Source organism: the organism of the source record quoted next, unplaced genomic scaffold (genome assembly GCF_019419815.1).
Source record: "Pyrus x bretschneideri cultivar Hongxiangsu unplaced genomic scaffold, Pyrus_bretschneideri_v1 Contig3, whole genome shotgun sequence".
Classification (NCBI taxonomy): domain Eukaryota; kingdom Viridiplantae; phylum Streptophyta; class Magnoliopsida; order Rosales; family Rosaceae; genus Pyrus; species Pyrus x bretschneideri.
Window position 1 is genome coordinate 5,337,344 of NW_025999612.1, and position 23,968 is coordinate 5,361,311.

The following is a 23,968-nucleotide window of genomic DNA, read 5'->3' on the forward strand; positions in this document are numbered from 1 at the left end:
TGTAAGTTCATCAAACAACAACTATAACGATAAAAATATTGGTCGAATTGAGTTAAAGTAATCCTAGTTCGAGCCGAATCAAGTGATTATGATTCACAGTCCAAACTTTTATAATGGTCAGTACCAAATATTTGTATGCTGCTGCATTAAGTTGTGAGGTTTACTGCGGCGAGGTGTTTTAGGTGGAGGTCTTGATTTCCGGGGAACTTAAAAAAATCACCGTTAGGTTGCCGTGGCCGTTACAAAACCGGCGCCAGCCGTTCATTGCGGAGCGTCTGCCTCTTTGTCCCATTGGACGTGTCTCGTTTCTTCCTTTATTTTTCTCAATTTTTAAAATTACTTTCAAAAAAGTAAAAGGAAAACATGCAAAATAATAAATAAATAAATAAACCCTTTTTCGGCTGAGACCGTTGATTGCGGTTGGGAATAAAGCGCGCCCTGACATTGGACAATGTGACCTTCCTTTTTTGACCACTTCTTTTTTGTCTTTTCCATTTTTCTAATAAATTTATTTATTTTTATTTTGTAAGTGTGAAAATGTATAGAAAAATGCAACGACCAACGTGGCCCTCGTTTGGAGGACAAATTACAGGAAATGCCAAGTCGTTTTGACGCGTGTGTAAACGTAAGATGAATTTTACTGGGTCCTGTCGGTGGGCGTAAACAAAATGATTTTTTTTTTTTTGGGTAAATAAATAAATAAAATGAAATTTCCAGATGGGAGAAAATAAATAATTAAATGGTTGTGAGTGTTGTTTGTCGGGTTGTCGGGCATTCGAATCCTGGTTACAGGTCAATCTTCTTGGGTATCATGTTACACGTACCAGGTGGAACCATGCTGCCACCTTCCCTCTCCTTGATATATTTGCCATTTTACATTTCTACCCTTCTCATGACTAGATGGAGATTGGAGAGGTCATTTGGTTCTCTAATTTTACAAATAGATTCGTAGTTAAAAAGGCTTGAGCTGATGTGGATGCAAGTCTTTCTCTATTCATATTTGGAATTGTTTTAGTATCTATCACACAAAAACGCATAACTAAATATCAACCATGCATATGTGCAATACTAATTTTGGAGTATACTGAGGCTATTTGGTTTAACCTAGTGAAAAATGATCACTTGATTGAGTTACTGAAACCAGAAGTTAGGTGACTGGATTACAAATAGGAGTTGAGTTTTATGTGTTGGCACATAACATTCATTTAAGAGATGTATTAGCATCAGTCGCACATAAAAACGTAACTAAATGATGATCATGGATTTGTGTGGGACTTGCCGTGGAGCTTGCGTGACTCCATTGATTTGTAGGTGGTTTACCATGAATTGTACATAGATCAATATCTGACATTTCGTGCAGAAACGCATCTCTCTTACTAATGGTAGCAAGCCTACCATTTATCTTGACTATGTAGTAATTGGTGATTTGCCTTAATGGTTTAGTTTTTTGTTTTACAATTGGCATCCCTTCTTTTTTAAATAAGGAAGTTGTTTTGCTAAAGGGTTTTAGAATGTGTCGGAAAGGGTAATCTCATAACTCAACACAATATCAGGTTTCTTCTTGCTTGTTTCATAAAATCAAATCACAAAGTAATGCAGGTTCTTTTGCATGGACATATTGCAAGAAATTAACAACCCTAATTAATGAAACCCTAAAAATATATTTCTTCAATCTCTCCAACCAGTCTGGGTCTCTCTCTGTCCATGCACGATATGCTCCTTCCGATCACATGGATTATTGAGATTTGACAGCAATCGACCTGCAGTCTCTCAATCACTTTTCAAATTTCAGCATGCATGCATATGCTACCAAATTATTGATCGATCAATATACATGTAGATTTTCTGTCAGAAATATATTTATAAGATAGCCCAATTTCTTCACCTCTTATAAAGTATTTGGTACATTCCTTCTCAATAATGCATAATTTTTCCATGTATTATGCACCTGCTCAAATTTAACAAAACTAATGAAACTATTTGTACTACTGTTTCGGATGAATAGAGTTCGATTTGGTTTGAGCTATAAGCAGTTTCGGGTTGGTTTGGTTTTTTCCTCATCTTTGCATTTCAGCTTGAAACCGAACTAATTCACACTAATTAACTTGTTTTATTGGTTTTACCGTCACTTAGAAGTGAAACTATAATCCAAATAGGATCGCATAAACTGTTGAAAATTTACATATTGTGAAAGTACAACTCAAGATAAGGAAGGTTCTAAAAGTTGTCAAAGAGGACTAGAGATAAAGAATAGTTCTAAGGTAACTTGATAAAATTTCATAATATTTTTTTATATGAAAACATGCATCACGATTCACATGAGATAATCAAAGTAACAAAACTTCGAGCTCACCCACTTGCTGTACGAGTTTGCTCTTTCTTGTTGTGGCAAGATAAAAAAGAATTACCTCTCTCAAAAAGGATCAATGAGGTGAGACAAAAGTACAAATATCCGTCGGCAAAGAAAGTTGTAAAAATTGTTACCAGACAAGAGACAATGGAGATCTCCTCGTCCTTGGGCAAATCGGTGGAGAACAAGTTGGGGAAATGGCTATTACCCAGACCAATCAACACTTTGACCCGATAAAATACCAGGGGCAAAATGGACATTTAAAAGTGGGGACATCCCAATGGACAGAAACTGAAACCTTTTGAGTCTTTGACTCTTCGACTGCACCTTCCCAAACCGCTTTCTTGTTTTGGTAATTCTCAAACTCAGTGACCTGCCCATAAGTCGTAATTTATTTATTATTTTTTTAATAAAGTATTATTGGTATTCTAAAAATCTCATTCTACACTCTTCATAAGTGTATTTTTCTTTCTAAATATAGAAAGTTTGGAGTGTAGAATGAGAAATTTGGAGTGGTAATAACAATTCCCTTATTTTAATTAAAAGATATTATCCACACTATAAAGAAGTGGTGGATTTTGTCTCACAATAATTTAATAATAATATGGTTTAAAATCATATTTGTCAAGAATCGAACTTAAAACATCTCCCTTTTAAGTGAAAAAAATATTACTAGACCGTAATACTAAATGATAGATGTCATAATTTAATTAAAATTAAATAAATATTTCCTTTTGTTTTTTTTTCTCTTCAAATTTTATCCTCATTATATGCAGTAACCTTTTCCATTCGACACCTACAATAAATACACACCGACCTTCCCAGTAAGGGCCGGGAACACCCACATGGCTCTGTTCTTTTCTCAACTATTTTCAGGCCCTCGAAAAGAGAAATAATCTGAAATTATTCAAAACTAATTAACAAAAAATAAAATAAATTTTGGGTACATACTAATTTCTGGGTATTTGTACTTTTCCTTCCTCCCACATTATATAGAGGCCCATTGTGCTCCTTCCCATTCCCAATCCCTCCACCCTCTCCTCTTCCTTCTCCTCCTTCTCTCTGCTGGTTTAACAGAAATTTTAGCTGATAAACCATCGCACATTGCCTTTTCTTTTGTGTTTTACTGCTGATATGGAGAAATTTGTGAGGGTAGTTTCCATGGCTCCTCTGCTTCTGCTGCTCTGTTTTCCTTTTGCTTTGGCCGGCCATGACTACGGGCAGGCTCTGAGCAACAGCATTCTGTTCTTTGAAGCTCAGAGATCTGGGTATCTTCCCCCCAACCAGAGAGTCACTTGGAGATCCAATTCTGGCTTGTATGATGGCAAGGCCAATGGGGTAAGTTCTAAATTCTAATCACTCTTCCAGTAAAAAAGAATTACTGGGTTTTGTAGTTAAATTATCCAGTTCATGGTTTTTTAGAAAACTCAAATTTCCAACTGGGTTATGGCAAAATGTTGCAGTAAAATTTACCCAGCTGATAATTTTTCATAAAAATTTAACCTGTGGTCTGGAATTTGCAGGTGGATCTGGTGGGAGGGTACTATGATGCAGGTGACAATGTGAAGTTTGGGCTTCCCATGGCCTTCACAGTGACAATGATGTCCTGGAGTATAATCGAGTACGGCAGCCAAATGGCTGCAAGCGGCGAGCTCGGCCATGCCATGGATGCCGTCAAATGGGGTACTGACTACTTCATCAAAGCCCACCCAGAACCCAATGTCCTCTATGGCGAGGTACCTTCCTCCCCAAGTTCTCAACTTTTCCACTCTCTAAAACTAGAAAAATATAATTTTCAATTAGCTTTATTTTTAATGGAGCTAGTTTCTCTGTCCTCCCGCTTCTCATACACTCCAATATTCTTCTATTTATGTGGTAACGGTTAAGTCATATCAACATTTTATATTACTGTTACTTTTTGTTTTATTATTCTTATAAAAAAATCAATATAAAATATTGACGTGATTTAACCGTGATCACACAAAATAAAAGAAAATAGAAATGTATGAGAAGTGGGAGAACAGAGAAGTCAACTCTTTTTCTTAATGGCATATGGACCAACCCAAATGCCAAAATTAGATTTTTTTTTTTTTTTTCATTAATATATGATGTTTTTTGCTTTTGTGTTTAATGTGTTAATTTTGTGATTAGGTGGGAGATGGGAACACTGACCATTACTGTTGGCAAAGGCCGGAGGACATGACCACTAACCGCCAGGCTTACAAGATCAGCCCCAGCAATCCCGGGTCCGATCTTGCCGGGGAAACCGCCGCCGCCATGGCCGCTGCCTCCATTGTCTTCCGCCGCTCCAACCCTGCATACTCCCGCGAGCTCCTCAGCCATGCGTATCAGGTCTGTCCCACTATTATACTTGTACTTTCGCAAACTAAATAAATCATAACTGAACTTAGTCAAATTGATTATGGCGTGTTTTTTGCATTAAAGTTTGAATCTTAGTAATCGTGTAGTATAAACACAACGTTATAGTGTATAATTAACCAGTAGTGAGTTTTAATGTTTTTCCAAATAATTAACCACTTGAATTTGGTCCATTGGTCTAAAAAGATTATACTTGTCAATGGTGGGACCACTAACAGTAATGCCGGTTCAAGCGGCGTACGTTAGGCATGTGCGGCATCGAGCCGCTGACAAGTAGTAGGCTGATACTTTTCTTTTTTGGTCAAGCGCTAGGCAGAAGGCGGATACTTCGGGTCTCGTGCTTTTGGCGCGGGACCGGCGTATGATAGCCAACTGTCTTGGTTGTTAGGCAGTTACGTTTCCGACTTACTTTTTGTTAGTTTGGGACCAGTATTTAAAATGTCAATATTTTTATATACTTTTCTAAATTTTTGAATGTTTTTATTTAAATATTAACCGTATCCAAAAAATTTTAAATATCGCTCTCGAAGTTGCTACAGCCCCAGCGTACGTTAGCATCACATTTATAAACTTGAGGACAGACGTTGCCGTTTAAATGTCCGTCTGCTTAAATGGGGTAGTAATTAAAAAGCCTTCGGCGCATAATTTGGATCGTGGGGGGACATCTCTGCCCGTCGATCACGGGGACTGTGCTGCTTGATAGTACAAGATCTACAATACGATAAGATCTCCCCCGTCCACGTGTAGCCGATCCGTGAAAAGTGCGAATGTTATTTCCTCTTCCACGTGCGATTTTTGTCGGTGCTGCACCACCTTCCTGTCTTAGACATGCATAATTAGCTTCCCTTAATACCCTCACTGTTTTATTATATTTACTGAAGTTGCCACTGATCTTACACTTGTTTACTTTTCAGCTGTTTGATTTTGCGGACAAGTACAGGGGCAAATATGACAGCAGCATCACCGTGGCCCAAAAGTACTACCAATCCGTCAGTGGCTACAATGTACGTTATTGGGCCCGTATTGGGCTTTTATCACTTCAGGCCCAAGAACAGCCCATTAAGCTATTTCCATTTCGTATCTAATTTTGGTTGGGTGTTGAAAATTATTATTTGTTGTTGCGCAGGATGAGTTGCTGTGGGCTGCTGCTTGGTTGTTCCAGGCGAGTAACAACCAGTACTACTTGGACTACCTCGGAAACAATGGTGATTCCATGGGAGGAACCGGTTGGAGCATGACCGAGTTCGGCTGGGATGTCAAGTATCCCGGTGTCCAAACCCTTGTTGCCAAGGTACTACTCTTCGATATTGCAGAGACTGCGTGTCACTGAACCAATCGGTTGTTGATATCTATGTGTTTTTTTACAAATGAATTGTAAATTGCATTTATTGGATTTATAGTGGGGCGACAACTAATTGGTTTGTGTTTTCTTGGTTGGCAGTTTTTAATGCAAGGCAAAGCAGGTAGTCATACAGCAGTGTTTCAGAAGTACCAACAGAAGGCTGAGTACTTCATGTGTTCATGCGTTGGTAAGGGCAGCCAAAACGCACGGAAGACTCCCGGTGGCCTAATTTTCCGCCAGAGGTGGAATAACATGCAGTTTGTCACCAGTGCCTCCTTCTTGGCCACTGTCTACTCCGACTATCTCACATCTTCCAGGAGTACACTTCAGTGTGCTTCTGGCAATGTGGCACCCAACGAGCTCCTATCATTCGCCCAATCTCAGGTAATTCATCCAAAAACATGCTCGTATCGAATCATCCAACACGTTGCTTTTTTTTTTTGTAAAACCATGTAATTTGATGCTATGATTTTGTCAAAATTCTCAGGTGGATTACATTCTTGGAGACAACCCGAGAGCCACTAGTTACATGGTTGGCTACGGAAACAACTACCCTCAACAAGTCCACCACAGGGCTTCCTCAATTGTTTCCTACAAGAAGGACTCATCATTTGTGAGCTGCAGGGGAGGCTATGCCACTTGGTTTAGCCGGAAAGCTAGTGACCCCAATCTGCTTACTGGCGCTATTGTCGGTGGACCTGATGCCTATGACAACTTTGCTGATCAGAGAGACAACTATGAGCAGACAGAGCCTGCTACCTACAACAATGCTCCCCTTCTCGGTATATTGGCACGCCTAAATGCCGGCCATGGCGGGTATAACCAGCTCCTACCAGGTACATATACTGACTATATTCGATGTTTCTAAGGCTTATCGATTTTTTTTTATTTTTTTGTCTTTGTAATGGTAATTGATGTACTGAATATTCATACAGTGGTTACCACTCAGCCAAAAGTAGCTCCACTGCCTAAAGTTGCTCCAGCTTCTCCAGGTATTATATGGCTTATCTGAGGAAACTATGTTTACATTCGCAGCCTCTTTTATGTTAACATGAATTGTCGGAAAGTGATCTGAAATGAGTTGCTTTTTCTGCAGCTCCATCTTCGAGCCCAATTGCCATATCGCAGAGGAAAACATCTTCTTGGATTTCCAAGGGAGTGACTTACTACAGATATTCCGCAATTGTGACCAACAAGTCTGCCAAGGAACTCACAAACCTCAAGCTTTCCGTCTCCAAACTTTATGGTCCTATTTGGGGCCTAACAAAGGCCGGCAATTCCTATGGTTTCCCCTCATGGATCAACTCTTTACCGGCGGGAAAGAGCATGGAGTTTGTCTACATCCATTCTGCTTCTCCAGCAGATGTCTTGGTCTCAAGTTACTCATTAGCATAAGAAAGGAAAAAAGCTCCATGAAACAAAGGAGAGAGGTTCACGCAGTTTCTGGGGTCGGAATGTAAGAATTGTGCAGCTATACGAATGCAGACCAGAAGAAACAAGTCCTTTTTATTTCTTTGCAAATACTACTTATGATTGGGAGGGGAAGAAAGCAGTGATGAGACGGGTTTAAAATGTGTGTTCATCCTCTTTCACCTCAACTTTCAGTAGGATTATTATATAGATAGGTTCCGAGAGAGAGTTACAGTTAAAACGTGAGTGAGAGTTTGAGGGGGTTGAGAAAAAAATGACTTCTCTCAACTGGTTTCAAGAAGTCTTGTTTCTTTGTACTTCAAAGCAGCTTTGGATGTCCTTTCGCTTTTTTTTACTTTTTTGTGTTGTGAATGTTGTAAGCTTTGCAACATTGTTTGAATGGATAAAATTTAGTACGTACAACCCCGCTATAATTTTACCCCACGTCCGTCGAGTCTAGTGGTACTCCAAAAACAACTTAGGATAGAAATGGGTAACGCAGTGACATGAAGTGAGATAAATACTCTCTTCGCCGGTTACAGCGAAAGGGATATGGGTCATGACTTAATCTTATCAGACAAAGCATCAAACACATTAGGTTACAAGTGATGTGTGTTTGGAATAAAATTATGTATTGGGCCTATCTTAAGGCCCAACCTGCTAGGCTTTTAACGAATAGCTTATTGGGTATTTAAGTTTGGGACAAAGGAACAGTGCGTAGGTTCATCTTTCAAAAGTGCTTTATGACGTAGCATCGTGGGCGGCAAAAAAACTCTGTTTCGCACTGAACGAAAGTAAATTAGTGGGTTTTTGCTGAAGCAAGATGCTTTCTGATGACAGTGTGGTAGTTTCAGGAGGATAAAAGCTTGAACTGGAAGACGAAAAAACTTCCTCTAACAACGGTTATAATCTGAAAAGAAAAGGCTTTAAGGAAAGTTTGTTCTATAAAAGGCAATAAAAAGACAGAAGAAAATGACACTCAACTCAACATACAAAAAGGCTTCAAGGCTCTGCAAATTTACATTTTAACAAATTCCTTTTGTAGTTCAAACATCTTTTCCATTGTACTTAACATTTTTTTACAAATTCCTTCTAAATTTCTAATGCATTATATGTAGTATCAATTTTCTATATTGAAACTTCCTTTCAAAGCACTTCCTCCACTAAGCAAGAACTTGCCCGACTGATAGTCAAACTTACCTGAATAGGTTAATTTAAACTTTGCCCAAAAACTTGTCTTTTTTTTTAATGGTATGCCTAGTGATTGCGAGTTGGTTCATATCTATCAGGAAAAGAATGTTGTAGCAGACAACCTTGCCAATTGGCGTTATAATATGAATCTTACGTACCATTATTTTGAGAATCCAACTGAATATATTGAGACTCATTTATTAGATGATATGAGTGGAGTCTCTAAGACTTGAACTGTTTATAGTAATTATTGAGTTAGTTTGTGTTCTTCTATGCCCTTATGTTACCCAAAAAAAAAAAAAAAGAAAAAAGAAAAAAAAGCTTGTATTTTGTATTCTTCTCCACCTTATTGTCTTGTACCTTCATATTATTATTTTTTGTACAAGCTATTTCTTTGTTGTAAACAGTTAACAAGCACTTAACTTCATTTGACAAGTATTAACTTTTTTTCACTATCAGCCCTTTCTTTTTTATATAAAACCGTTGAGATGATCATTATTTTAAATACAAGTCCCTATTTTAAATACACGTAAATACAAGTCCCACAAATTGATAAGTGTACGATAATTAGTACATGGATAATTTTAGGAAGACTAAATTTACAAACAAATTTTTTAAACTAAATAATGTGAAGGGTGACGATTGAATTATTGCTTAAACGTTAATAAACGTACTCATTTCTTATTGGTGACACATCATTTATTTTGCAAATTTTATCTATAAATTTAGTCTCCCTAGCATTACCCTTAGTACACATAGACTAAACTATGATCATTGCGAAAACCCATTTAGTTTTCTAACGGATAGTGTTTGTGTTGCCAACGAGGGAATTCGGTACATAGGAGGTTGGTCTTTCTCAACGTGTCACATAAAACTTTTCGATACAAGAAGGGACTGTTCACATGAAAAAAGAGAAGAAAGAAAGGAGTTATTATCTTCTTTCTCTTTCTTGAGGGGGAGGGATTAGGCCTACCTATCCCGATATGACCTCATAAAGGAACGAATGCTATCTTCTTCTGGATATCCTCATAAAGGAACGAATGGCTTCTTTTGGAAATCCTAACTATTCTTAGTATGATATTGAGGAATCTCATTGCTATTACTCAAACAAGCATGAAATGTATGCTTGCTTATTCATCCATAAGTCAAATTGGATATGTATTGACTTCCATTATTGAATTTCTTTTACTTGATCGAACAACCCAAAATTTTGTTATTCAACTACATCAAGTAATCTTTCAAATTGGTCAAGACTCTCTAGTTTATGGCCGCTTCTCTATAGTACTAATTGTTGCTTCATTGAATTTGCTTCATTAATAGGCTCACGATTCGACTTTGATCATTATGGACTGGTACCACGATCTAGTCTACTTATATTTACACCTTATTTTGCTTATTTGACCAGACTTAACTAAGAATGCTTTCTTATCACAATAGATACGACTACAAAGAAAATGATTTTTTTTGTACCATCAATACATCTTGCTTGCATGCATAGAGTCTCATTAAAAACAGAAATTTTTATGTCCCAAATTTGAATCGAATCCAATGCGGAGAAGTCATAGGAAGGAATGATAGGATTGGTACCTGTAACATTTTGTAACCCAAAAAAAGGCGTTCCCAAGAAGCGCTACATCCCTTTCAATTAGACTACCATGGTCATTGTAGAGAATCCCTGACCTGTTTTTCACATCGTTATTTCCTCCATTGGTATAAAATTTCTCTTTTCCATTGAGGTCGAACCTAAATTTATGCTCGAGATATAACTGTCTATACTGATAAGGGATGTATGAATTCTCAAGAAGAGAGGAACCATGGTGGTCCCTCCTGAACTGCCTGGATCTTATGAGTGAATAGAAAGTTGGATCTACATTGGATCTCACTTGAACCGCCCCCTCTATCCTTCTGAGTAGAAGTTTGGTTGCAAAACCTGATTCGAACAGAAGAAGTAACCATGCTAATGTGCCTTGGATCATTTACATCTTAGGATCAAGCGCTGAAGAGCACATTAAACTATCCTTGTGGCTAATACATTTAGATGATCGAACGATCTATGCTTTCTAATATTTTTTTAGGAATGATGTTCAAATGAAGATTAACATATTGAACGATTTGGTTATGAGTTTATATTGCCAATATTTATTATTCATAATGAGTGAAATATGTACATTCCGAGCAGATAAAATATTATTATCCTTTTCTAATCATAAGATTGATGTAGACAACCTTCAATTCAAGGTGGGGAAATAGAACACCTTCTCATCTCCCAGCAACCGAAATGCATATCATGCTTGCAGTTCCACTTAAAACTATAAGCTTACTTACGAGTAACAAAAGTACAGGTTTAATTAAAACATAATAATATGTACAACGTAAGAAGTTTGCAAATTTTCAAAACTGTAGTACATGCCACAAAAACACTAGGAGAAATCAACTCGTACGAAACATTCATCAGGCGGCGGACTTGTTGAGCTCAATGACGATCACAGTAATATTATCTTTACTCCCCCTCGCCAAAGCCAACTGAGCCAACCAAGCCGCCGCGTCCGCCGCCGCATTCGATCCGCTCATCCCCTCCGATGACCTCCTCTTCTTGTCCGCATCCAGGCACCTCCGCACCACCTGACACGCATGCTCGTTCGAAACGACATCCCAAATCCCGTCGCTCGCAATCACGAGGAAGTCGCAGCACTCGGTCCTCTCGCTGATCGTCACCTCCGGGTCCGATATCACGTACGGCTTCAGGTAGTGGTCGCCGATCGACCGCGACGTAGCGAGAACTCCGAGGACGCGGCATCCGTTCCAGTTGATCACTCTCCCTCCCGCTGCCTCCACTCTCTCGCGCTCGTCGGGTCGGTCCGGGTTGTGGTCACGTGACAGGGGAATCGCCACGCCGCCTCGGCACAGAACGGCACGTGAGTTTCCAGAATTGGCCACTACAACCTCGTTTTGCCCCACAATCACCACCACTGCACTGGACCCCACCGTGTTCACCCAATTATATTCCATGTCGACGCCATCGACACTGCCGCCGACCTCCTCGTCCATTTTGGTGAAGCACGAGGCCATGACCTTCTCCCAGTCGACCACCCCCTCGCCACCGCGTATCCACGGCTCCACCTCCTGAGCCAGGAGGTGGTGCAGCCGATCGCGGCACGCGTTCGACACTGAAGAGCCGCCGTGGCCGTCGTAGACGGCGAAGAACTGGTAGGAGTCTACCGTCGTCACGACCACGGCGTCATTCATCACTCTCCGCCGTCCTATCAAGGAGATCGAGCCGTGTGAGAGGCAGGATGTCCTCGTCAACTTATCCTCTTTATTCTCCTCCTCTGCGTTTCCGCTTCCTCCAGCAGCGGAAACGAGGATTTCAATGGGGGACTGGGGATTCTCGGAGGACCAGTGGGTGGAGGAGGGATCGTGCTCTTTCGATGACGAAACCGAAGCAAGCTCGTGGGAGCTCCGGTCGGTGATGCTCCTCTGCCTCTTATTCACGTAGCAATTCTCAAATCGAGGATCGACATCCTGCAGATTTAGGCTCTCCATTTGAAGAACTCGAATCGGATTGGCGAATCGAATCGTGCGGACAGAGAGACTACGAAAAAACTGTCATTTAGATTCCACCATTTTGTTGTTATTTCAAAGTTTTCTGAGCTGGCGAGAAAGAACATAGATACCTGGGGAGGACTGAAACATTTATATAAAAGGGGAGAAAGATGAAATCTGGACCGTTGGGAGGGGATGGATGGGGGTTGGTGGACACGTGTGAGGGATGTGTGTGTGAAGGCGGTAGGGTTTGAAGGTTTAAGGAGTGATGAGGATTGAGGATTTTGGGAGTAGGGGGAAGGGGAACCGCGACACGTTGACAGTGCAGTCAAATTCCAAGTGGTTAGGGTTTCGGCGGGACATGGTGACGTGGCCACTTCCAGGATACCCAAAACGTTCGGGTCCCCCATGAGTCAAGAGATGCTGCGTTTAGAATTCTAACCGCGGCGGTCCAAACGGTGCTGTGCCATGCCGCCGCTGCATGCTCCTCTCTCCCCAACTCCAAGTGGTTTGAGTTTCGTTTGTTTGACACGTCGATTCAGTTTAATGGGAATGCTTGGATGGATGCCCTACGTGGTATTTGGAACTGGTTCTTCACTTCGTCAAGCTCGTTTGGAAAATATAGGAGCTAATTTAACAACACGTAACCGTTGAAATATAAGCATTGAGCTGATTTCTTAAAGCTCAAGCAACTATATTTGAATGTAATTTTGTTTTTTCTTGTCTGTTAGTAAGTCAAAGGACTGCTGAGATTAGTTTTCGATGTAAGGCTCGTAATGTTGCCAACTGTCATAGCAGCTGGTGGTGTGAGTTAAGATAAGAGAGATGAATTTCCACCTGTAGTTCACAAATTTGAAGTGTAAAGAGAGAGTGCAACGATTACTTCTCTTCTCCTTCTTCCTCAATGAATAATGTGATTTGCAGATAATTTCTTTCCATTTTTGCTGCATATTTTCCTTCGATTCAGTTCAAGATTAATCCCTTATCATTTATACAAAAGTTAACATGGTATCAAAGCTCTGTTTGATCTGAATCGAGAGGTAAATATGCAAGTCCAAGCAACACTAGGACCTATGATAATATAGTGTCTATGATATAAGTGTATGTTGATCAACCTGAGGGATTTACAGTTCCAGGTTCTAAAGACAAAGAGTTTTTTGAGCTTTTTATGCCTTAAAACAAGCTCCAAGAACTTCGTATGACGACATTAACACTTATTTGCTCCGTACTAGATTTCGGAGGAGTCCAAGTGAACCCATATGTACATCAAGACGAGAAATGCAGAGTCATTTATAGTATCAATCTGGGTTGATGACATAATGTATACAGGAAGCAGTGATGAATTGATTGCAGAGTTTAAAGTAGATGGGATGAAGAAATATTAAATGACTGATCCCGTTTTATTATATGACTGACTTTCTTGACATGGGAATTATTCAATGTGAGGATGGATTTGCTGAAAAAGTTTGGTTTGAATGATTATAAACCAGTATGCATTCCTCTTATTGTGAATGACAAATTGAAAAAAGATGATGATAGTGAACCTACAATAAGGCTCTTTATAGACAGACTATGGGAAGTTTACTTTATTTGACAGCAACGAGGCCAGATAATAATGTTTGTTGCCAGTCTACTATCTAGATTCATGCACAATCTAACAAAGATGCATATTGGAACCGGTAAGAAAGTACTCATATGTAATTCAAGGAGCTTTCGAATTTGGAATTGAGTATGTGAAGGGGAAATCTGCAGTTTTTGTTAGATATTTGTGACAATGATCGGGGTAATGTTAAAACTTAAATGAAAAGCACATAAGGGTAAGCTTTTCCATTTGTTGGTTTTTTTTTTTCATGGGCTTCTGTTAAACAACACAATGTGGTTTTGTCCATAACTGTAGCTGAATATGTGAGAGTACGAGAGGTTACAAGCAGTTCAGCTTAAGTTTGTCTTGGAAGATTTTGGAGAAATGCAAATAGATACAACTCTACTATATTGTGACAATACCTCAGCCATTGTAATGACAACAAATTTGCGTTTGATCAAGGATCAAAACGTATCGATCAAATGTTTCACTACAGCATTCCTACAGAACATCATCAATTTGATTTACTGCAAATCAGATGAACAAATAACATATATGTTCACCGAAGCTCAGCCAAAGGATTGCTTTTACTATCTCAGAGGATTGCTCACTGAGGGATGATTTCTTAAAGCTCAAGTCTAAATTATGTTTTATTTTATTTTATTTTATTTTATTTTTTTGGGTCTGCTAATAAGTGAAGTGGATGGCTGAAATTAGTTTTTGAAGTAAGGTTCAAATGCTGCCAGTTGTCATAGCAGCTGGTGGTGTGAGTTGAGAGAGAGTAGATTTCCACTTGATATTCACAACTTTGAAGTGTAGAGAGTTCGTACAACGGTTACTTCTCTTCTCCTTCTTCCTCAATGAAACACTGAGATTTGCAGATAATTTACTTCCATCTTAACTGCATATGTACCTTCGATTCAGTTCAGAATTAATCCCTAATCATTTATACAAAAGTTAATAGTAACTCTCATAAGTGGTATCATTACGATGTAACTAAGTCTTAATCTTGATGACATCACTGCTTCATAGTTGTTTGTTATATGTTTAAAAAGTGCATTATTTGTCCACAAAAGCATGTAACTAGTAAATAGTGTGAGTGCGTTTCAATGTTATTTAATATCTAACATTCTGCTAAATCGTCTCTCCTCCTAGCTAAATGTAGCTAGTAACTATTCGTTTTTCTACTTTAACTTGAGATACAGCTAGTTTGTTGTTAGACTTGAATTTATTTTTAATTTTGTTGAGTTTTCTACGTATATATATAGTCAAAACAAGTCTGTTTTAACTGACTTATCAGAGATGCTGTAATGAATTTCTTCGTGATAAATATTTTGACAGATAAATGCATCCATGCAGATTATAGACCAACAATACATGTAGATATTATAAAAAGAAGACGATGGGCGGTTGAATATGTTGATAACGAAAGGGCCAAGATCGTAAGAGAGATGTTACAAAAGCTAGCTAGGTGGTGGTACGCAGTATTCTTTATTGCGATGACGATGCATGATTGATACCCTTTGAAGTTTGAACCCCAAGTCCAGGCGTTGTTTTACATGCGCAAATACTGCTATATATGGATATATATATTGGTTTACATGCACATATACTTCTATAAATGAATATGTCTTTGTATCTCAGACTTTCCTCAGACACATATACTCAAGCTGCATGCAATATTAAGTTAATTTTATAAATATCTAACGCATGTTAGTGGCACTGACAGACGTTGAATGTTGTTTGGAACTGCATGCATACGACGACATGTCAATCGGTATCACTGCTCTGGCTTGGATAGTTTTCAACACTCTCGCTCTCTCTGGTATCTGCTCCACAAACTTCTTTCAACTTTTAGCTAACGTCTTGTCGTTTTGGGCCAACTTGTGTTGCGTATATCTTTGATAAGCATCAGAATCAAATCCATGACCAGGTTCTTTCTTTTTTATTTTTGTAAAAAAAACTAACTTGCGGCTTTATCACGGCATTCTATCAATTTGGGACCGAAAAGGCTTATAGAGGCATTTTAGCATTCTCCTAAGCACCATCGTGTGATTCATCTGCGGTGTAAATCAAATCCAAAACATGCTATACAAAATACCGGTCTAAAATTCGTCCCCAACCACTTGGCCTCCCCTGTGGTGGTTCATGACTAGGTTCTTTGACTTCTTCAACGGTTGTTATTTGAGGATTGCTGTAGCTTTTTATAAGATTGACGCATGTTGTTTGATGATAATCAGTTATATAGTAAAGCAGTTACGAATTTAGAAAATCGTATGTGTAAATGTTTTAGTTGTGGATAACGATTAAAATGGACAAGTTGTGGTGAATGTGATGATAGTGATCGTTGTGGTAGTGGTGTCAACCATGGAGGATAGGGTGGGGTAGCAGCGGCATTGGTGTGCGGTGGTGGTAGGGGTCGAGGATGGCAAAAGAGATGGTGGTGGTGGTGGCATCGATGGTAGGGGTGGAAATGGTGGGGAGAGGTGGTGGCAATGACGACGAGAAGATGGTCATGGTCATGGCAAAGAGTCAAAGACGATGGTAGGGGGAGGTGGTAACAATGGTGGTGGTGGTGGTAACGGTGGTTAAAAAGTCAACACAGTTTAGATAATTTGGAAGAAAATGTACCATATCAGAATTTTTCTGAAGAAGATCCAGATTCAGTAAACATAAATTCAGGTTGAGTGTGCAAATAAGCATATGTACAGTCACAAATATAAAAACAGAAACTAGAACAGAACTTGTGAACGTCTTTGGGTTTCTGGCTCCACTAAGGATACATCTTCAAGCATCGGCCTTATTTTGCATTCTTGTACATGTTATCGATCAAATCCTGTGCATCAAAAGAATTTTCACTCAGCGTTTTCACCGCAATTAACATCTTTATATGTAAGAAGCAAGTGACCATAAATGAAATACTCATCGAAATTAATCCGGTGTAATTTTGATCATAAATAACTCCCGGTCAGCACTCTAGATTTGTGCTGAGAAAAAATTGTTGTATCTAAATGGATTATCCGCTTGGATGATCCACGCAACGGTAACAACTATTAATCTCTCTCAACCTGGCTTCATGGGTCATAATGGATAGACCGAGACAAATCATCTATCTAAACAGCCACGTAGCATATGCATTCTTAGGTCCCTATATCAGATATCATGACTTCAAATGAAGCTAAGAATGCTTTTTGGACTGTCAGGCGAAAATCAAGCAATGAATGTCCAGTTACCATAGTGGCGAAAGGGTGTTGAACACGGCGTTCAAACTTGACATTATGCGTATGTAGGGGCAAGCATTTAGAAATTTCATAGAGAAAAAAACAGGAATAGGAGCTACCTTGTAGTATTTAAGCAACTGGGGTCTCTTTTTCTTGTATGTTGGAGTGATAAGGTCACGCTCCATGTCAAATGGTTCTGGGTCGAGGTGAACACCTTTTATAACCTCAAAACCTTTCAACTGCAAGAACACAAGAGCGTCATAAATAGCTTCATAATATTTTTCATAAGCCAAAAATAATTCCCTGCCCAATGACTACAAATTTAAGGTACTCAAATTAAGAAAACAGAAACCTTCTTCTCTTTAGCGATCTTTTTCAGCTCTCCAAGTATGTATTCTTTCACCTTTGCATTTTCACAAAGAGATTTGAAGTCACCAGATATACCATTTTGTTGAGCCCAACTTTCAACTGCTTGCTTGTTGGGATTAACTACTGCGACCAGGAAGGACTCAAAGCTGTTCCCATAAACCCATATCTACAATTTGCAGAACAAATTACAAATCATCAGACTAGTATAAATTCACATCAAGCGGTTGAAACAAATCCCACTATAATAAAATAAGACTATTGCATTTAATGTATGCATCACTTAAATACACAAGTCATTATATCTAAAAGAACATTTTTATATAAAAGAGGTGCATGAGAATATAAAAGCACAAAGAAAATTGAAGACCAAATAGTGTAATTTTGAAATACAATTACAAAGCAGAAGGGCATACCGCGTCAATATCAGAAACGAGTCCATAAATATTCTCCAAGTTTTCAACTGCAACATACTCTCCTTGTGAAAGCTTGAAAATATTCTTCTTTCGATCAATGATTTTCAAGCTTCCATCTGGTTGCCACTCACCAACATCCCCTGATGCAAAGATAATTATGGGCAAAGTTAAATGTTTGTAGTGAAAGATATGGGAGCCATAGTAGGAGCCATAGTAGACTACGAAATACATAAATATACAAACCTGTATGGAACCACCCATCGATCATAACCTCTTTGGTGAGGTCCTCACGTTTGTAGTACCCTGAAAACAAAGTGTTTCCCTTTACACATACTTCTCCACGCGGTGTGTCTGAAAGAGCATCATATCCCATTTCAGGGACGGATTCTAGGCACACATCCACATTTGGAACAGGAGGACCCACAGTGCCAAGCATTGACAGCTCATTTGGCAGTGATACAAATGTCCCCGCACAAGTCTCTGTTAGACCTACAGTAGCATATATATGGAATGCGTTATCAATATATCCAGCAAGATTCAATAAAGTCGAAGATAAAATGAAAATTAGCTTATATAATCCTAGCTCCTGAAGATAGCTTTACCATATCCTTGTAAAACATGAGCGCATGCCACCACTCGTAAGAAAGCTTCTACATGAGTAGAAAGAGGAGCAGCTCCAGATAGAATAAGTCGCACCCTACCGCCCAATCCTTGCTTTACCTGAAGTGGTCAGAACATAAATTAGGCTCAATCTAGGAAGAAAATATGGTTCCAATTGCTGTTCATAGCATATAGAGCATGTTCAAGAAGAAAATAAAAAACAAAACATTCCACTACCTTACTAAACACAACTTTGTCAGCAATTGGAGACGCCTGTGAATGCCCATGGCCATTTTGCATGTTATGATACTTGCTGCAGCCCCAGATCAAACATATCAGATTGTAATAACAACTGTCCTGTTATCTACTGCCATTAAGAACACAAGCATCTATATCTACTTCAAGCCTTAATATCAAGTAGGCATAAGGTCACTAAATTTGCATTGAATCCACACAGGTTGTATATGCAAAACAAACAAATAGACAGGATATTTTAGGGGAAAAATAGCAATCCACGTGCAAATACAATGCATCTTGTTTACAAAGTAAGAGAAGAAGGGTACAAGGAATAGGATAACTCACAAATTCAAGCTTCTTTTCACAACAGGCATGTAGAATTCGATAAGAAATAATATTTTACTAATGATCAAAGCAAAGAATGGCACTTACTATGAATATGCAACATTGAACAAGGTCTTTTTCAGAAAGCCGCCTGATGAAATCTTCTGTGTCAAGCCTGGAAATGTGCATAGAAGTTATATAGCATATCAGTTTTAGTTATTACGCATTTATTTGATGATATAATTGCATCAATGAGTAAGAAGCCTCAGTTCTGTGACTAAAATCATGCACTAACAAGGGATCCCTCCACTGAGATGAATAGGTTCCTTCATTACTTTCCACTCATGTGAAAGATCCAGAAAATCAAGTTCATTGGAAAATTCATCCAGGTAAATGTACCCGTATTACCACTATTCCCAAAAGCTTATGATGTTACAACTGGTCTATGATTACTTTATGTTAAAACAGACCCCTCACATGTGAGCCTCTCTCCACCAGTGGAGCCCAACTTGTTAATATTAGAAGGTTGCAACTGCACGAATTTCAACCTAGGGTTTCTTGTTCAGGTACCATGTTCATGTTGTGTTCGTTTGTCACTGTTCCCAAAAGCTTAAGATGTTGGCATGTACTTATATAGTCGAACGGTACCTGAATAGATTCTGTCTAATACACGTGGAACAGCACAGAAGATAGTCGGTTTTAGCTCCCCAATGTCTTCAGTTAATAATTTGACATCCTGCAGAACAAGATATAACTTATAAGTCAATATCACACTTGTAATTTATGGTTAGAAACGAACAAGAAGTAATTGTCCTCACCCCACGCCAAAACCCTATTTGGGCGCCAGTCCAGATAAATAACTCCTCAATCACCCGATCGAAGATATGTGCCAGGGGAAGAAATGAAAGATATACATCCTCCTCACTCAGCTTTAAAAATGAAAATGAAAACCAAATATATTTTGCAAATTGTCAGTATTTTAAAACACAAGTAACCAGTTCTTATTCTCACAAAATGAGGTATGTAGGTTGAAATGAAAAGGAACTTGCCTGTTCATTTACACTCTCTAGCAAACGCTTCACCCCAGCCAGAAGAGTAATGATGCTTTCATTGGATATCAGTACTCCCTTGGGGTCACCAGTTGTTCCACTAGTATACATTATAGTGCAGATATCACTTTTCTTTTTTACTGGAAGGTCGTACTCTTTATTCTCTCCCTGCAGGAACATATTTAAAACTTAAGCCAGCAAAAATGAACAGTACTGATCATATGGAAATGAATAATTAACAAACTGTGCATGAAATATGACAATTAAAGCCAGATCCCTTCCTTGAACACATTACAGATTTCCTCTCAATTATCAGACAGTAATTATCTTTCAAAAACTGATTGGCAGTTCAGTAATTCCACACAGATAGAGAAGCACCATTTGCAACTTTTAAACAGCGCTCAACACAAGGGGAGTACTCCCATAAGAAACTTCCTAACTATTTTCTCCATAAAAGTGATGTAGAGGCCTTTGTCCTTCTTTTCTTTTCAAATAACATTCTTTGGTTCACAAATATAATTTATTACATGAGAAGAGATCGGGAGGAAAAAATATAACCCACCAATTGCAAAAATTCACTCCATGAATATAACGTCACTCCATACTGCCCCAGTGTTTCCTTTTGTTCAGGTGTAACATTGCCAAAGCTCACAAGTGCTGTAATTAAAATAAAGATGAAGAAGTTATTTCTAATTGATAGCAACAGTTATATACACAAAGAATCTTGAAAATAAATCAAGACATATCGAACTTACTCTTCAGATATTTTGCCGCATCAGGAAATGTTTTCAACAGCTGAAAAAAAGGGCAGTGAAAGAACAGAACTTGAATAAGCACTAGCAGCTTTAAAATGTTTTCTCTAAAATTGTCACCAACTTGCATTTTTAATGCAGTTACTGTCAATATTCAACCTATATTTGAAGTATAATCTGACAACAGTATCCTCTGATGTCCCTGTACTGCATTAAAGCTTTACTAAGCAATAAAATAGTAGATACAAAATTGTGTACCTCAGGTATCTTCTTTTCTTCAGCAAAAGCAATTGAAACTTCAGCATGGCATATGATAAATTCCACAGCACCGGCACCTAAACCATATATCAGAGATTAGGGACAAAATATAAATAACTATTGAAAATCATGAAAAGCGAGTTAAGTTACACCTCAACTATTTCAACCAAGCCTTCAACCCTACTGATTGGGGTGGGCTACATAATAAAGAAGAGATATGCCTACCTAGAGTGTCATATAAAGGCACGCAATAGAGTCCATGAGCATTGCAAGCCTGCAGAAATGTTTTATTGTTAACTAGAGTTTCCTAGAGCAAAGGATATTTATGTAATAGTAACCAAAAATGAATGAGCTACTACTTTGAGAATGTGCATGCCTAAGCAGAGATACCAGACACAAAATAAAAATTTCTCGATGTAAACTTAAAACTCCTCACTTCAGAATTCAAGAGGTACCACAATGGACAGGAAAAGACTTCTTTTCTTGTTTCTTTCACGGACCACATCAGTAGAAAATATGAAGCAACAAAACAAACTATGGCTTGAAGGTACTACTGGCTTTATCATGTAAACATTTTTCTAAACAGGTAGATGAAAATGAAAAAATACAGCATACCTCCATGCTCATAATCCATTCTGGGCAGTTGACACCATATATACCACACTTGTCTCCCTGCAATCAGCAATAAATACATTGAATGATAATCTGCACGTCAATTCCACGCAAAAGTAATTCGCAAAGTATTGAATAAAAAATAAATTAGCGAATGTTAACAGATGATGACATACTTCGACCACACCACAACTGCGCATGGCATTTCCAACTTTGCCTACCATGTCATACACTTCCTTATAAGTTAGCCACACATATTTACCAGCCTGCAAAGAACCAAAACTTTCCATATTAGCTACAAGCCAAAAGAATGAGTTAGAAAGCACGCTCTGGCGCCGGATAGACACAGATGATCTACAATTACGATATTATACCTTCCCATTCACAATCTCCCGACGACCAAGCATGGGGTTTCCGGGATTTTTCTCCACTGACATGCTGCAAAACAAGCAAGATATCTTACAAACAAGAAAAATTCATACATGAAATAATTTAGTCTTAGATTTCGCGGATAGATCAGATCAAAGTGTTATGCTTGTTCCATAGTAAAACTGAACCACCCATTTTTCCGAACAAAGCAGAGCTCTTTAACAAGCACGACCCAGAAAACCATACTTCGATTAAATTACCGGATTGAAAACAGAGCTCTTCAGCAATCATTGTGGATTTCGGGATCGAAAAACCAAAACAATATTTAACGTTGAATTTTTACTGCATCACTTTAGCATGGTCAAAGCTGAATTTATTGTATTCAGATTCTCAGAATCTACACACAAAAAATCCGTACCGTGCTCGATTACTGAGAAATAAAAAATCATGTAGAAACAAAATCCTTTCGGAAATTCAAACTTCAAATCCTCAGAATTTCATAATCCGATATAAACGAAGCATCAAAGCTCAGTCAATTTATTATTTTAAACTTAATTTTAATAAAAAAATTGGATCAAACGACAAACTTCCAAGCAAAAAAATCACTTATATCAATTTTCTTTCGTTTTCTTGCGCTTTCTCGGCAACCAAACAGAAGAATTGGATTAAAAAAAAAAAAATTAGTACCGGAAAACATCCCAGCAACTGTCCATTCCCGAAATCGCAGGCGGAAAGCCATCCTTGGCGAACAGGCTCCGGTACACAGGTCCCTGCGACGGCTTGCCCTCCTTGGCCTCCTTGGCCTTCTCCACTTCTATCAGATACTTGTACTTTGTCGCCGCCATTTCTCAAATCTCAGTCGGATCGCGCGGAGCACACACCTCCCCCCCCCCTCTCTCTCTCTCTCTCTGCAAATCTGAGAAAATCGAGAGAACGCAGAAAATGGAAAGGGTAGCTAGTAATATTTATATGGGAAAAAATAAGAATCAATGAATTTAGGTGTTGGTGAATTCGCTCACGATGTCAGAGGCTCTGCCGCTCGCAGATGGTGTTTTGACTTGTAGACGAAGGCGAGTTCACTGAGTCACTGAGTAAGGATAACGCAGAGAGGAGAGGACCACAAAAGGAAGGCTATGGAGATATTAATCGCCATTTCGAGGGACTTTAATTTTTTTTTTTTTTATAATAAATATACGCTATCCAATTAGAATTTTAACTGATTTTTCAATATTCAAGATGTTTTTAATTAGAATTTTAAAATAATTTATTAAAATTTTTAGAAATCTAGACATATTTAACTAGGATTTGTTTATAATATTTCATATGTATTGAGTTAGAAATTGATTTTTAAAAATTTAAGAAAATTAAGGAATTAGAAAAATTTTGTAATGTATTTTAAACAACACAAATTTCATCTCTTTTAAGAGAATTTAATCAAAATTTTATATAAAATATTTACAAACCAATTAAATTCTATAAAAATTCATAAATTTATAAATCCATTAAAATTTTTCAAACTATGAATTGAATACAGCTTTTCAGCGGTGGTTTTGCGGTTGAGCCTTTTGTGGAGAGAGTTCAGAGTTGATAGTGTGTTATACGACTGGTCAGTAGGACTGACAGCTGTAATTTCAGGGTTTGGATTTGGGGATTTTTTATCTTGATTTGTTTTTGACCGTCCGATCTTGCTGTCTTTTTAATCTTTTTTTTTTGGTAATGTTATTCATACTATATTTTTGTATCACATTTTCATATCATTTTAGCTAGCATTTGATGTAAGCAGTCACATCATTTGAATTAATAAGATTTTTAAATTTGGTTCAATATTTAATTAATTAATAATTAAGAAAAAAAATAATTAATTAAATGATAATTGTGATATACAAGAAGTCTTTTTCCTTCATTTCCTTGGGTTTTTGTAAATTTTTCATGTGATATAGCTATCCACATTAGATGCAACTTAAAAT

At 38.1% G+C, this 23,968-nt stretch overlaps 3 protein-coding genes across 3 annotated transcripts; 1 reads left to right on the forward strand and 2 right to left on the reverse strand.

The window, feature by feature from the left end:
• Positions 1-3,296: 3,296 nt before the first annotated feature.
• EG2 (endoglucanase 6-like) lies at positions 3,297-7,885 on the forward strand. The gene is made up of 9 exons (NM_001302310.1): positions 3,297-3,688; positions 3,874-4,086; positions 4,502-4,702; positions 5,644-5,733; positions 5,856-6,020; positions 6,171-6,455; positions 6,559-6,907; positions 7,007-7,063; positions 7,168-7,885. The coding sequence occupies exons 1-9, from the start codon at positions 3,485-3,487 to the stop codon at positions 7,464-7,466; spliced, it is 1,863 nt and encodes a 620-aa protein (NP_001289239.1). The 5' UTR covers positions 3,297-3,484; the 3' UTR covers positions 7,467-7,885.
• Positions 7,886-10,795: 2,910 nt separating this feature from the next.
• LOC103949218 (probable protein phosphatase 2C 8) lies at positions 10,796-12,828 on the reverse strand. Its single transcript, XM_009360320.3, has one exon. The coding sequence runs from the start codon at positions 12,213-12,215 to the stop codon at positions 11,124-11,126; it is 1,092 nt and encodes a 363-aa protein (XP_009358595.2). The 5' UTR covers positions 12,216-12,828; the 3' UTR covers positions 10,796-11,123.
• A 3,620-nt stretch (positions 12,829-16,448) lies between these two features.
• On the reverse strand, positions 16,449-23,163 carry LOC103949222 (long chain acyl-CoA synthetase 4). The gene is made up of 20 exons (XM_009360324.3): positions 23,021-23,163; positions 22,689-22,917; positions 22,007-22,070; positions 21,809-21,898; positions 21,636-21,692; positions 21,246-21,294; positions 21,021-21,097; positions 20,766-20,805; positions 20,573-20,667; positions 20,011-20,178; positions 19,780-19,890; positions 19,610-19,697; positions 19,070-19,136; positions 18,638-18,713; positions 18,403-18,520; positions 18,044-18,289; positions 17,801-17,940; positions 17,371-17,553; positions 17,138-17,257; positions 16,449-16,633 (listed from the first exon to the last, which is right to left on the reverse strand). The coding sequence occupies exons 2-20, from the start codon at positions 22,844-22,846 to the stop codon at positions 16,598-16,600; spliced, it is 1,983 nt and encodes a 660-aa protein (XP_009358599.2). The 5' UTR covers positions 22,847-22,917; positions 23,021-23,163; the 3' UTR covers positions 16,449-16,597.
• Positions 23,164-23,968: the final 805 nt, after the last annotated feature.

Excerpts from the sequence above, each read along its gene's own strand:
- LOC103949218 (XM_009360320.3), bottom strand. The coding sequence starts at position 12,215 with ATGGAGAGCCTAAATCTGCAGGATGTCGATCCTCGATTTGAGAATTGC.
- EG2 (NM_001302310.1), top strand. The coding sequence starts at position 3,485 with ATGGAGAAATTTGTGAGGGTAGTTTCCATGGCTCCTCTGCTTCTGCTG. Across the intron at positions 6,021-6,170 it reads TCCAAACCCTTGTTGCCAAG|TTTTTAATGCAAGGCAAAGC; the intron begins GTACTACTCTTC and ends CTTGGTTGGCAG. Across the intron at positions 6,456-6,558 it reads TATCATTCGCCCAATCTCAG|GTGGATTACATTCTTGGAGA; the intron begins GTAATTCATCCA and ends CAAAATTCTCAG.
- LOC103949222 (XM_009360324.3), bottom strand. The coding sequence starts at position 22,846 with ATGGCGGCGACAAAGTACAAGTATCTGATAGAAGTGGAGAAGGCCAAG. Across the intron at positions 20,179-20,572 it reads GGAGTGAATTTTTGCAATTG|GGAGAGAATAAAGAGTACGA; the intron begins GTGGGTTATATT and ends ATGTTCCTGCAG. Across the intron at positions 19,891-20,010 it reads TAGAGAGTGTAAATGAACAG|CTGAGTGAGGAGGATGTATA; the intron begins GCAAGTTCCTTT and ends TCATTTTTAAAG.